Source organism: Adiantum capillus-veneris, chromosome 23 (assembly GCF_014529385.1).
Source record: "Adiantum capillus-veneris isolate H3 chromosome 23, ASM1452938v2, whole genome shotgun sequence".
NCBI classification, from domain to species: Eukaryota; Viridiplantae; Streptophyta; class Polypodiopsida; order Polypodiales; family Pteridaceae; genus Adiantum; species Adiantum capillus-veneris.
Window position 1 is genome coordinate 78,094,444 of NC_140953.1, and position 12,680 is coordinate 78,107,123.

At 40.6% G+C, this 12,680-nt stretch overlaps 1 protein-coding gene across 1 annotated transcript; it reads left to right on the forward strand.

Annotated features, from left to right (window-relative positions):
- Window positions 1–10,854: 10,854 nt before the first annotated feature.
- On the forward strand, window positions 10,855–12,208 carry LOC147428032 (uncharacterized). The gene is made up of 3 exons (XM_086496797.1): window positions 10,855–11,418; window positions 11,552–11,562; window positions 11,611–12,208. The coding sequence occupies exons 1-3, from the start codon at window positions 10,855–10,857 to the stop codon at window positions 12,206–12,208; spliced, it is 1,173 nt and encodes a 390-aa protein (XP_086352923.1).
- The last annotated feature ends 472 nt before the right edge of the window (window positions 12,209–12,680 follow it).

Here is a 12,680-nt window from a genome sequence, read left to right on the forward strand (position 1 = left end):
GAGGGAGCCTTCTAGGAAGAGATATGCGCTTGCCTTCTTCATGAGTCTCCTCTTCTGAGCCTTCGTGAAGTCTTATGGAAACTCGCCCTCCAAAATGTAGCTAATAATGGGAGTCAATGACTCCAATCCCTGGTATCTCGGTTTCTTGACAGTTGCTGCCACCATGATGACCTGCACTTCTTTCTCAACACATGTAACTACTTGCTGTGCAAGTAAATCGGCATCTTCATTCTGTTTCCTACGAATATGATATAGTTGCACTTCTTCAAATTGATTAAACCATCTACGAATGGCATGAACTTTTGTCCGTAAGCTTTCATTCTTGCATGCCCAAATACCTAAAATCTGTTTAACAATGAGAAGTGCATCTCCCTTTACCATGAGGCGTTGTATCCCTTGGCCAATGCACATCTTCAAACCATGAATTAGTGTGTCGTATTCTGCTTCATTGTTGCTAGCTGAACTTGGTAGATTGAACTTCTCTTTCATGACCACCTCTCCACTTGGGTTGAGCAACACTAGCCCTCCCTCTGCTTTTCCTGTGGCTCGACGAAAAGCTCCATCAAAGAACAAGGTAGCATTAGGAATACTTTTTGGTGGTGGTAATGGTAGGGTCTTTACTTCAGGCACCTTAATCTCCTTTTCATGCACCCTATAAGTGAGAATCCCTGCCAATTGTGCACGCACACTATCTTCTACCTTGAAAGAGTATTGAAACTCTTGCAACTCCATAATCCACTTTGAGATCCTAGTACTAAGATTCATTTGAGATGACACCCAAGGGAACAAATTCTCTGCAGTGAGAATTACAAAAGGTTTTGGTAGCAGGTAGGATCTAAACTTTCTCACCGCAAACATGAGAGAAAGCATCATGAGTTCTGCTTCTGTGTAGTCTCTCTCCAAAGCATTCATGACCCTACTAGCAAAGTAGATGGGTCGCATCCTTGTACTGTGGGGATCTTGTTGTAGCAACACAGCACCAATTGTTTCCCTTCCAACACTAGAGCTAACAAAGAATGTGTACTCCCAACAAGGAGGCGTGAGTGTTGGTAGCTCTGACAAAATGACTTTAATGTTACAAAAATACTCTTCAAGCTCATCAGACCATGCAAATTCTACTTGTTGTGTCAACTTTTGCAAAGGATGAAGCAACTCCGAAGGTAAGTGAATAAAGCGTGACATATACTTCACTTTTTGAATGAATGATATGACCTCTTTGAGATTCTTGGGTGAGGGGAGCTCAATAAGAGCCTTTGCCTTTGAAGGATCCACCTCAATGCCTTCACAGGAAACCTTGTGACCAAGCAAGATCACTTCATCCTCAGCTATGTGACACTTGTCGGGGTTGAGTTGACCTCCCATGTCATAGAGCTTCTTTAAACCTTCTTCTACCCTTTGTAGATGCAATGATTTTGAGCTATAAATGCAAAAATCATCAATAAAAACCCTAATGGACTTTCCAAAGAATGGTTGAAACACCATGTTCATGAAGCGTTGGAAAGTTGTAGGAGCATTTTTCAGGTCAAATGGCATGACTCTAAAAGCATAACAACCCCAAGGAGTGATAAAGGTTGTTTTCAATTGATCCTCCAATGCGATACCTATTTGAAAGTAACCCGAGTAGCCATCACACACAGTGTACTTCTCATGACCAGCTACTTCATTTAGTATCTCATCCTGAAATGGGAGGGGAAAGTGATCTCTTTTTGTTGCCTCATTAAGTGGACGATAATCCACACACACCCTCCACTTGCCGTTTTTCTTAGGAGTGACAACAACGGGAGAGACCCAGTCTGAATTCTCCACTGGATAAATGAAACCTGCTGCTAGAAGCTTTCTTACCTCTTTGAGTAGAGCCTGCTCCTTAATGACTCCTAGCCTTCGTAGCTTTTGAGCCTTAGGTGTGGCCTCTAGCCTCAACTCAATCTTGTGTTGAACAACATCTACTCCACGCACGTCGGTGTAGTCTTTAGCAAAAAGCCTAGGAAACTTCCTTAGCACACATTTGAACTCCTCTCTTTCATCCTTTGTAAGTGTTGTTGATAGCATACCTTCCAGCATCCCTTCATCTTGAACACCTTCGTTCTCTTGAGGACCTACCTCCTCCAAGCCTTGACAAGAGGTCTCTTGGTTACTTGTCTTAAACCTTACCCCCATGACTTCAATGGAAGACTCCTCTTCAGTAATGCTGCCGCTACTTTCTTCTTCTGAAGTGCTATCGGTCCAACCTTCTTCCGTCTCACTTTGAGATGATTCTTCATGGAGCTCCTCTTGGCGTTGCTCCTTCATGTCAAAGACAACCTTCTTGTGATTGTCATTCCTGCAAATTAGCTTTCCACTCTCCCAATCCTGCAAAGCTCGCATTTTCATTAGCCATGGTCTTCCTAGGATAAATGGGTAACCATTTCCCTTGGTAGGCATGACATAGAAATCCACTGCCTTCTTAATGCCAAAGGCCTCCACAAAAACATTTTTACAAATGCCTACGCACCTAGCCTTGCTATTGTTTGCCATTTTCACTTTGATTTCAGGTGTCTCATGGATGTGCATGCCTAGTCTTTGCATGAGCCCTTCTGTCATGATGCAAATTTGTGCACCCCCATCCACTAGACCTTTCCTAACCAATCTTCCTTTTATGTAACAATCTAGCACAAGTGTAATATCCTCGTTCATTTCAGCATGTGCAATTTTTACAACAGGAAAACTCTCTTTTACCTTTCTCCTAGTGCTAACTGCCTTTGTTAAATCCCTCCTAACTTGTGGGCATAATGCAAGAAACTGAGGCCATGAGATATCAAGACCCTTACCTCGCATGTCTTCCAACAGGTTGTATGGAGCCATACCATGTCCAAGAGGGAAGTCTTGGAGATTGATACGACGTCGAGTCCTCTTAGCTTCCTTGGTCTCCTTTGCCTTCTTGCCTTGTCCATGGTCACTCTGTGATGGGACACCCTCTTTCTCTTTACCTTTTCCTCGGCCACGCTTAATGCCATTTGCTTCCATGTCAACCTCATTTGAGTTTGTCACCTCTACCACATGCACATTTGGATCTGGCAAAGGTGGAACTCCTTCTACCCCTTGTGGAGGTGGTCTTGGTCCATTTGGTCTTTGTAGAAGCCTTGGTTGTTGACCAGTTCCTTCACCTGCATTCATCACTGGTTATCTCAAGTTAGGTCTCCCTGGCTCCCCACGGGGCCAAGGACAATTATACATCCCATGTCCAAACTCTATCGATGTTGATGCTTGTGACTTACCTTTGGGTCTAAGAACTTCTATTGGAACCTCTCCCCTTAAGCACTTGAGTTTCCTATACTTCTCATCAGCCCTAGTTTCCGCTGCATCAAAAGTAGCAGGTGCACCCGCCTCAACTTTGACCTTAAGGTCAGGAAAGAGTCTGGCTATGAACCTCTCCTTCTTTAAAAATTCTGCACCATCACCAGGGTTAGCAACATTTCGTATCCATAGAGCCCAAAGACGTAGAAACTCTTGCTTGTACAAGTAGTAGTCATCTAAGTCTTTTTGCTTATGAGAAACAATGTCTTGCCATAGTTTTTGAGTGTTTTGGGGATCAAAGAATTATCTCTTAAAACGATTCAAAACTTCTGTGTAATTCCCCTTAACTTCCTCAGGCAAAGAGTCAAACCAAGTGCTAGCATCTTTCCTAAGGACCACCTCAAACATTTCTACACGTTCTTGATCGGTTACTATCCTCTTGATACGGCAAGACATCTTGAAATTTGCTAAAAATAATTCTGCATCCTCTCCAGGCTCTCCAAAGAAAAGAGGATATCCAGACATTTGGCGTTGGCTCTCCATTGAATTGATTTCAAAGTGACGCGTTTTTGTTTTTTCTTTCTTTAAAAGATTTACACAATAATATTTTCTAAATTGCAATCTATTCTACAACAAAATAAAAATATTCACATCAAATGACCTATGATAATCAATAAGAGGTAGAATGACAGGGTTTGGTGACGCGAGAATTTCTCCTGCTCTTTGGGCACCAAACATGAATACCATACGTTGTTGAAAATGGATTTTTCTACTAATTGCAATGTTTACTCTAATGTGTGGAGTGAAATGAAAGGGAAAAACCTGTATTCCTGGGCCATTATCCATGGTCTATGCATGACCTAATTCTTAAAACAAAACAAAAATATAGACGTCCAAACTAAGGTCGTACCTAATGAGAGGCAAAATAAAAGGATTTACTGATGTGTTTATCTCTACCAACCTAAGAGGACCTAAAATTCTACGAATTACTCGCTGAAATTGCAACTTAGTACTAACAATTATGTGTACCTTTTGCCTTGCAATGGGAATGAAGGGATCATACAAATTCTCGTGATTCATGCAAGCTACTTGATTATGCTAAAGGTTGAGCCTTCAAAAAACATACACAAGCCTGTCCTCAGTGGGGGCACCAATTTGAGGCAGTCCGGGGTGGGCAACAAGAAGAGCAACCTCTAGACACCCTTCAATGCTCCCGTGCTGCTCAATGGGGCTGGGGCACAACACAACACAAACCAAAACAACAAACCCACAGCCAAATCCCAACTACACAAGGGGCACCACCTAGTTTAAGAGCGAACTAGAACAAGCAAGGAATTTACACTAACCCTAACACCAATGGAAGACTCTCACACACTAAAACACGAGAGAGAGAGAGAGAGAGAGAGAGAGAGAGAGAGAGAGAGAGAGAGAGAGATGATGCTCGGGCTGCTTTGAAGTGTATCGTTAATGATCAAGCAAACATAAATATATATATGTAAGAAAGAGAGAGAAAGGGGGAGGGGGTGCTTGTTGCATTAATACCTTCTTACAAATCTGTCATTACAAATCAAAGTGAGATTAGTATTTGTTCAACATAGCTTGCATAAATTTCACCACAACACATCACAAGAAAAGCCACCCCAATCACTGTCTTAAGGCCAGGGGAGTCCTCTCCACCCTGTTGCCCTCTTACAGTATGTGGGATTTATGGCTAAATTGATGACAACACCAGAGACAAGCTATCAAGAACTTAACAAAAAAACACCAAGACACTTACGCATCATTGTTGTCCATTACTTCACGTTGGAAGGGAGACAAAGTATCCAAGCTTAGTCCAAATCCACCCTCCTTGATTCAGCAAATGATGGGCTTACACTAGTAGGAGAAATGATAGATTTCCTACTCTCAATTGAATGATCACTCTCTCTCTTACAATGGCATAGAGTTCCCTTGCTAATCCCCTATTACAACACATGCACATGCATAAGACAATGAGATTCCACTCAAGAGCTCCTTCTAGAGAGGTTGAGCTTGGCTTCTCAAGCTATATCATAGTGCTCTTGCTTATAGCTCCCCCTTTTGTGCTAGCTACACCCTCCTTTTATAGCAATTTTGAAGGCTAGGGTTACTCCTCTAACCATGGTTGGGTTAGATTTTCAGCAATTTATCTAATTTCTTTTGCTTGGAATTATCAAGAAGTTGGTGGGGAAAGAGAGAGGAGAGAAATGGAGGTGATAGGACTTTTCATAGTGGGTTAGTGTTAATAGAGTTAGTATTAATTTACAAATGGAATTGGATATTTACAATGGGAGTATCCATGTAGGATACAAATAAGGAAGAAAAACTCTTAAGAGGTAAGAAAAGGTGGATTTCTTACAAGGTTGATGCTCCAAGTGTCTTGAGTAGGGCCAATTTTGACGCTTGTTGACGGTCCACTAGCTTTGACGGTACATTTTTTCTCCACTCTTGACCTTCCTTGAGAGACAAGGTAATTGAAGCTGAGTAATCAACCACCATGATGCTGTCTTTTAAGAGAAGAGGCTGAATTTTGTGGTTTTTTGGATAGATATGGGTAATTTGGAGGAGGAAAAATGAGACTAGGTGGTCAATTTTGGAATGGAATTGTGTGTGGGAGGTATAAGTTCACCATGGTTTCTCTTATTCTTCAAGGTTGAGGAGAAGGTGAGTAGGGTGCAGAGAGGAGTGGTGAGAGAGGTGGGGATGATGAGTGGAGAAGTGTGTGTGAAAGAGGAAAATGATAAAGTGGAAGAGAGAGTGTGGCTGCATAGCATGGGAAAACTGGGGTCCACTAATAAAATCATAGCTCACAGCTCGTAGCTCAAAAAAATATGAAAAAATTTGAGGCAAAAGTTCAGCCCACGAGATACAACTTTTGTTTGTATCACCTTTTCAAATTCAGAGAGCAAGTGAACTTTAAAAATTCAGCAAAACCGACCGTTTTTTTCCACTGCACAAGGTCCTTGTGGGGTCCTTCTTTGGATGATTCTTTTGAATACCTCCAAGAGTGAGCCCTCCATAGTGCATGTATGCATGCCACCTACCCTTGACCTTATTTGGTAGGTCTATAATTGAAGATATTGTTGAGATTATGATAAGTGAATAGTACAACTAAGAAAATCAAATATTGAGGGGTCTAAAAAATATGTACATGTCAAATATAAATAATATAAGTGGAAAAAATATAAAGGGGTCAAAAGAAATCTCTCTCATTATGAGGCTACCATAAAAAGATAAATATTTTTGGTGTTCTAATTTTTTAGAAAAAAAAACAAAATAGATGTAGGAAGGGAAAAATCACAATAGTGAAAAAATATACACATAAATAAAACTAGTTTTTTTGGATTTTTGTTGGGGTGGAGTTACACCAAATATAGGAGAAGCTTACATGAAAATATTTCTATATGGAATAAAGAGTATGAAAAATGGTAAGAAAAATTGTGGTAATGGTGAGGCAATGTACAGAGCATAAATAACACACACTTAGGTAGAAATATTTAAATAAATACCAAAATAATTATGAAAAAATCTTTTATTTAGGCCCTATATACAAAGAAATATTTACATACGCATGGGCCATAATATACTTATATTTTTTATATTTTTTATTTTTTTGGCTCAACTAGCCCAATGACTAGCTAATTGAGGGTTTTTTAAGAAGATATGGGAAAAGTCCCGTGACTCATGCACGCCTATGTACAGTGAAATGGTAGGGATAGCCACAGTGTTTGGGTGATTTTGGTAGGGTGAGGTAACTCACTGTGGCAATTACAAAGAGCCGAAAAAACGGCTATCACCATGATAAACACATTTTCTAGCACCATAGAGAGAGATAAAAGAGTCCAAATGTAACCTCATCTCAACATTCCCTACTATAAAAGAAGGCATTCTGCATTTCAAAAAAAAAACACATGGCACATGCAATTCCTAGCATTGTGAGGTATAGATAGATAGATAGATAGAGAGAGAGAGAGAGAGAGAGAGAGAGAGAGAGAGAGAGAGAGAGAGAGAGAGAGAGAGGTAGAGCGGTCAAGAAAAATTGTGACAAAAACTAACCCCAAAATATTCTTTTGCAAAGGAAACCCAAGTTATTCCTCATATTACAATGGAAAACGTAGAGCTCCTTACCTCATTTACGTTATTCTGAGAAATATTGCATGAGACAAGCAGGACCCCTTGAAACTCTTGCTCTTAGCATAGTAGTCAAAAATGGAGTGGGAGCTAGGAGAGCCAGTCTATTGCAATGGGGCAAGAAACTCTGATAACCAATCTACCAAACTTTAAGATTCCTCTTCTTCTTCATGCAGGTAGCCATGATAGGCACGTTTTGTAGCACAATAGGAAGACCCCATTACGGGGCAGGTTTTGAATGTCATAAGGGCAATGCTAATAGACTTGCCAATGAGTCTTGATACCTAAGCATACTATTTCAATGTGAATTGGGAGAACCAACCTACAATATTTGGAGAAGGAATTGGAAAAGCCAATCTACCACATTGGGTGAGAAAACCAACAAAACCACTCTTACCACACTTGGGTGGTTCAATCTTTCTCTCCTTCTTCATGCAAGAACCCATGAAAAATTTGTTCTTGATGTCATGGAGAGAACCAATGATAGGAGATGCTAAATAACCTTCAAGAAGTCTCACAACTGAGTCTTCGACTCCAATGGTGTCATTTCATATTCAATTTATCCTATGGCGTCTATTACATTTAATATATCTTACTGATAGAAGAAGTGGGAGGATGCATGAAAGGAAAGGTTTGTTAAAGCAATAGAAAGGATCTATCAAACAAACCTTGAACTCATGCGCACTCTTTATTCCTTCCTTGGGTATAATACTCCAATTAATATGATGTGTTGAGGGTATTATATGCTTGCATTTGGAAGTTAGTATAGATAACGAACTTCCCTACCTTAAGTACACTACTTTAATTAATACTATGATGTATTGAGGATATTTTATACTTGCATTTGGGAGTAATTAAAATGATAAAACTTATGCACTCATTATGAACTTAGTGTTTTCTCTGTTGCTTGACAGAAGCATTTATGAGGACAAGGGACACATGCCTTTGTCTTCCTGAATCTACAAGTCATTCCTCTCATGTGCGTGCACGCTGAAAGGTTGCATGAAATTATCGACGTCAACCCGCTATACAACGTACGATATACTTGCTAGAGGATGCCTTGCCATGCTCAACAAATGGCCATGGTTGTGGTAGGAGTCCCTCCACATTTGTGGAGGGTTCTATCCATGGTGATGTTACTATTCCACAAGTTTCTTTGCAAACTGTCATGCAAGGACAAGGACGAAGACAACACACTCTTTCATGTTTGGATGCGACAAGAAGATATCGTTGACATTTGGCAAGGCAACGCACCTCCAACATAAGACAACATCAACATGATGGACACTTTTGCTCTCTCATAGACGCTCAAAATGAGGAACAGGTCCCGTATGTTCATGACACATCACTTGGAGGAATCGCTTGCATTCTACATGCCTATCCATGTCTACGAGGTGTCCACCCTTCCATGCTACCATTGATACATGTCTCAGTGCCTATAGATCATACAGGAACCATTTCCTCCTTCTGTGAGTTTTGTGGTGCACGTCTTTGGCCTTGTGAAATGAAGAAGGAAGATACACCATCAATGGGAAAATATTGTTGCAAAGGTGGGCAAGTATCCCTCTTTCCTCTTGCAAGACCGCCAGATGTATTGGAGATGCTACTCACTAATAGTGATGCTTTGAGTAGGTCTTTCAGAAGAAACATCAGGAGTTACAATAGTGTTATGTCATTTGCATCTCTTGGAGCTACCATTGATGAGAAATTGATGGGTAGGTCTGGTGCATATTTCTTTCGTGTACATGGCGGTGTGTACCATCGAATTGGTTCTTTGCTACCACATGAAGCAAGGGCTCCAAAATTTTCACAGATATATGTAAATGATACATGAGGTTCGGAATCGTATAAGTGCCTTGGATGGTTTTAATTTGTCCACTTTTGAAGCATTATCAATGATGATGCGATCATGTAATCCATATGCGAATTCCTTCTACAATGTTGGTAGAATGTTACGTGACAGTCCTGGTGTGGAGATCAAAATGACAATTTGTGAGAATAGAAATACTTACAGGCAGTACTTGATACTTGTTGGCAATGAGGTTGCTGCAATTATGCCAGGTCAAGGGGATGTACAAACAGTTGGCCATCGTGAAATTGTGATACATTGTCAAAATGGAAGGCTGCAAGGATTTCAAATCTACACAGGTCGCAGATGCCACTATTGTATGTTCTTCTCTTTCCATGGGAGAAGATGGATGGCATATCAAGCTTCCTTATGATAATGTGCATGGCCCTTTGGATGCCTTGGTTGGTCGACAATGTGTCACTCAAAGAGAGTACTATGCATATCGGCTACAGGTTCGTGCTGATACAGAATCATGCTTGCTTCGTGGGGGTCTTTTACTTCAACAATTTATGGTTGATGCATATTGTGCCATTGAAGAATGTCATCTTGCATGGGTCCATACAAACCAGCAGATGTTGAGGGTAGAATTGTATGTAGGCTTGGTTGACATGGTGCATTTGTCTGGGAGTGATGCTGTTGTTGGATGGTTTGTAGGTCGAAGAATTGTCTTACCCCCGTACAAATCAGCAGATGTTGAGGGTAGAATTTTATGCAGGCTTGGTGACATGGTGAATTTGTCTGGGAGTGATGCTGTGGTTGGGCGGTCTGCATGTCGAAGAATTGTCTTACCCTCATCTTTTATAGAAGGCCCTCGGCACATGTACAAATTGTATCAAGATGCAATGGCAATTGTGCGTGCAAAGGGAAAGCCAGACCTATTTATCACATTCACAAGTAACCCCAAATGGCCAGAAATAAATGAGGCATTACTTCCAGGATAGGTTTCCTCTGATCGACCAGACATAAACACCAGGATTTTCTTCTTGAAACACTCGAGCATGATGAAGTATATCTTAAAGAAAGATATTTTTGGGAAAGTGGTGGCTTACATGTCTGTCGTGGAGTTACAAAAGAGAGGCTTGCCACATCCTCATACATTATTGATTCTAGACCCTCGATGTAAGCCTCAATGAACATTTGACTATGACAAGATGATTTGTGCAGAGCTGCAAGATAAAAATCGCGTGCTGCATGATATCATTGTTAGTTGTAACATTCATGGTCCATGCGGTGAGTTCAATAGTTCATCTCCTTGCATGGTTGATGGCCAATGTATTAGAAAATATCCACGTTCATTTTGTGAGCAAACAAGCATGGATAATAATGGCTACCCCATTTATGTGCAACGAAACAATGGCTTCACCGTCAAGGTTAGGGGTTCTACTATTGATAACTGATGGGTTGTGCCATATAATCCTGTTTTGTCAACACCATTTAATGCGCATATCAATGTTGAGGTATGCTCGAAAATTTCAGCCGTCAAGTATGTCTATAAGTACATCTACAAGGGGCATGATAGGGCAATTGTAAGATTCCATACATCGGTACGTGATGCAGAAAGGGTGAACATTGATGAGATAGACATGTACACGGATGGCCGCTATGTATTTGCATCTGAGTCTTGCTGGAGAATTTTTGAATATCCTTTTCACAATGACGCACCAGTTGTTCAGAGATTGAGCGTGCATGTTCCGGCTGGTCAAATGGTGACTTTTCGAGATAATGATAGACTTAATGATGTCTTGCAAAGAGATAATGCAAAGAGGACCACTTTGACAGAGTGGTTCACATGCAGCTTGGAGAATCCTGAAGCAAACGATAGTTTGTACATTGTTTTTCCTCAAAAGTGGGTGTGGAATTTGGGTTCCAAGAAATGGACAAAGAGACGTCGTGGGGACACTATTGGGCGGATGTATTTTGTGCAGCCCTTTGTAGGTGAACGATATTATGTCCGTTTGCTTTTGACTATTTGTAAAGGATGTAAATCATTTGAGGATCTACGCTCCGCAAAAGGTGTATTGTTTCCAACATTCAAGGAAATATGCATTGCAAGGGGTATCTTGGAAGATGATGGGGAATGGTTCGGATGCATGGGGATGCATGGAGGAAGCTTGCAGTACACATACATGCTTGCAATTGAGACATTTGTTTGTGACCATTCTATTGTTTTGTGAACCCTCCCCCCCTCATCTCTTAAGGGAAATATTTTGATGTTTTTTGTATGAGGACTATCAACACATGTTGGAGATGAGATATGAGTCATTAGATGGTTGTACACAGGTTGCTGAAGGGTATGCATTGAGAGATTTGCATAACATTCTTGGTAATTTTGTATGAAGTTTAACTGAATTTCTTAGAATTCCAATGCCTGATGAACACTTTGTGACACGTGATGAAAATAGCGTGCTTTTCCAAGAGCAATGCCTTGACACAATGCAAGAGCTATCCGTGTCACGTGAAATGGATCAGAGTCTAAATGAAGATCAAAGGATTGCTTTTGAGGCAGTGTTGCATGGATTGACTATTGATGGTGGGGCTATTTTTTTCCTAGATGGTCCTGTAGGGACTGGGAAAACTTATTTGTATAATTTTTTATTGTCACGTGTGCGTGGAGAAGGAGAAGTTGCATTGGCCACAACATCTTCTGGTATTTCAGCATTGCTATTGCGAAATGGACGCACTGCACATTCTAGATTCAAGATACCCTTGGACCTTAATAGTTGTAGCACATGCAATATCCCTGTTCAAGGTCAACTTGCTGAATTGCTTAGAATGTGCAAGTTGATTGTGTGGGATGAGGCTCCTATGATGCATCGATATGCCTTCGAAGCTTTGGAAAGGTCTTTGCAAGATATCATGTGCTCAACAAATCCATTTGGTGGAAAAGTGTTGCTTCTTGGGGGAGATTTTAGACAGACCTTACCAGTGGTGTTCTAGGGAGCGCGTGCTGACATTGTTGATGCTACACTTTGTCGATCTCACTTATGGAATCGTGTGAAGATTCTTACATTGGCACATAACATGCGTGTATGTTGCACTGTCACGCGCACGCTCAACTGTTGGAGTGAAAATTCTCCTACGTAACGTTGATGTAATTACAAAACAATTGCACTAACAATAAACATTATGTACCATCAGATATCAATCAATGCCATATGAAGGCTCCAATCCTTCTCATCATTGTCTTCTTCTTTATATATGTTTCAAATCATAAAATATTTTGTGAATTAATTTTCTACCTCTCTCCATAACATATAGTAAACTATGTCATGTGAAGGTTTTGTTCCCTCCTCACATTGTCTATTTTGTGGTTTCTATTTGGGTATATAGATCATGGATCAAATGACTTACATCTCTGAGGTGTCCTTTCTATTAAATGTAGAAGATCATCCACATCCTGGTATATTTT

What these genes read in the sequence shown, in the direction of transcription:
- LOC147428032 (XM_086496797.1), top strand. Translation starts at nt 10,855, where the DNA reads ATGTACACGGATGGCCGCTATGTATTTGCATCTGAGTCTTGCTGGAGA.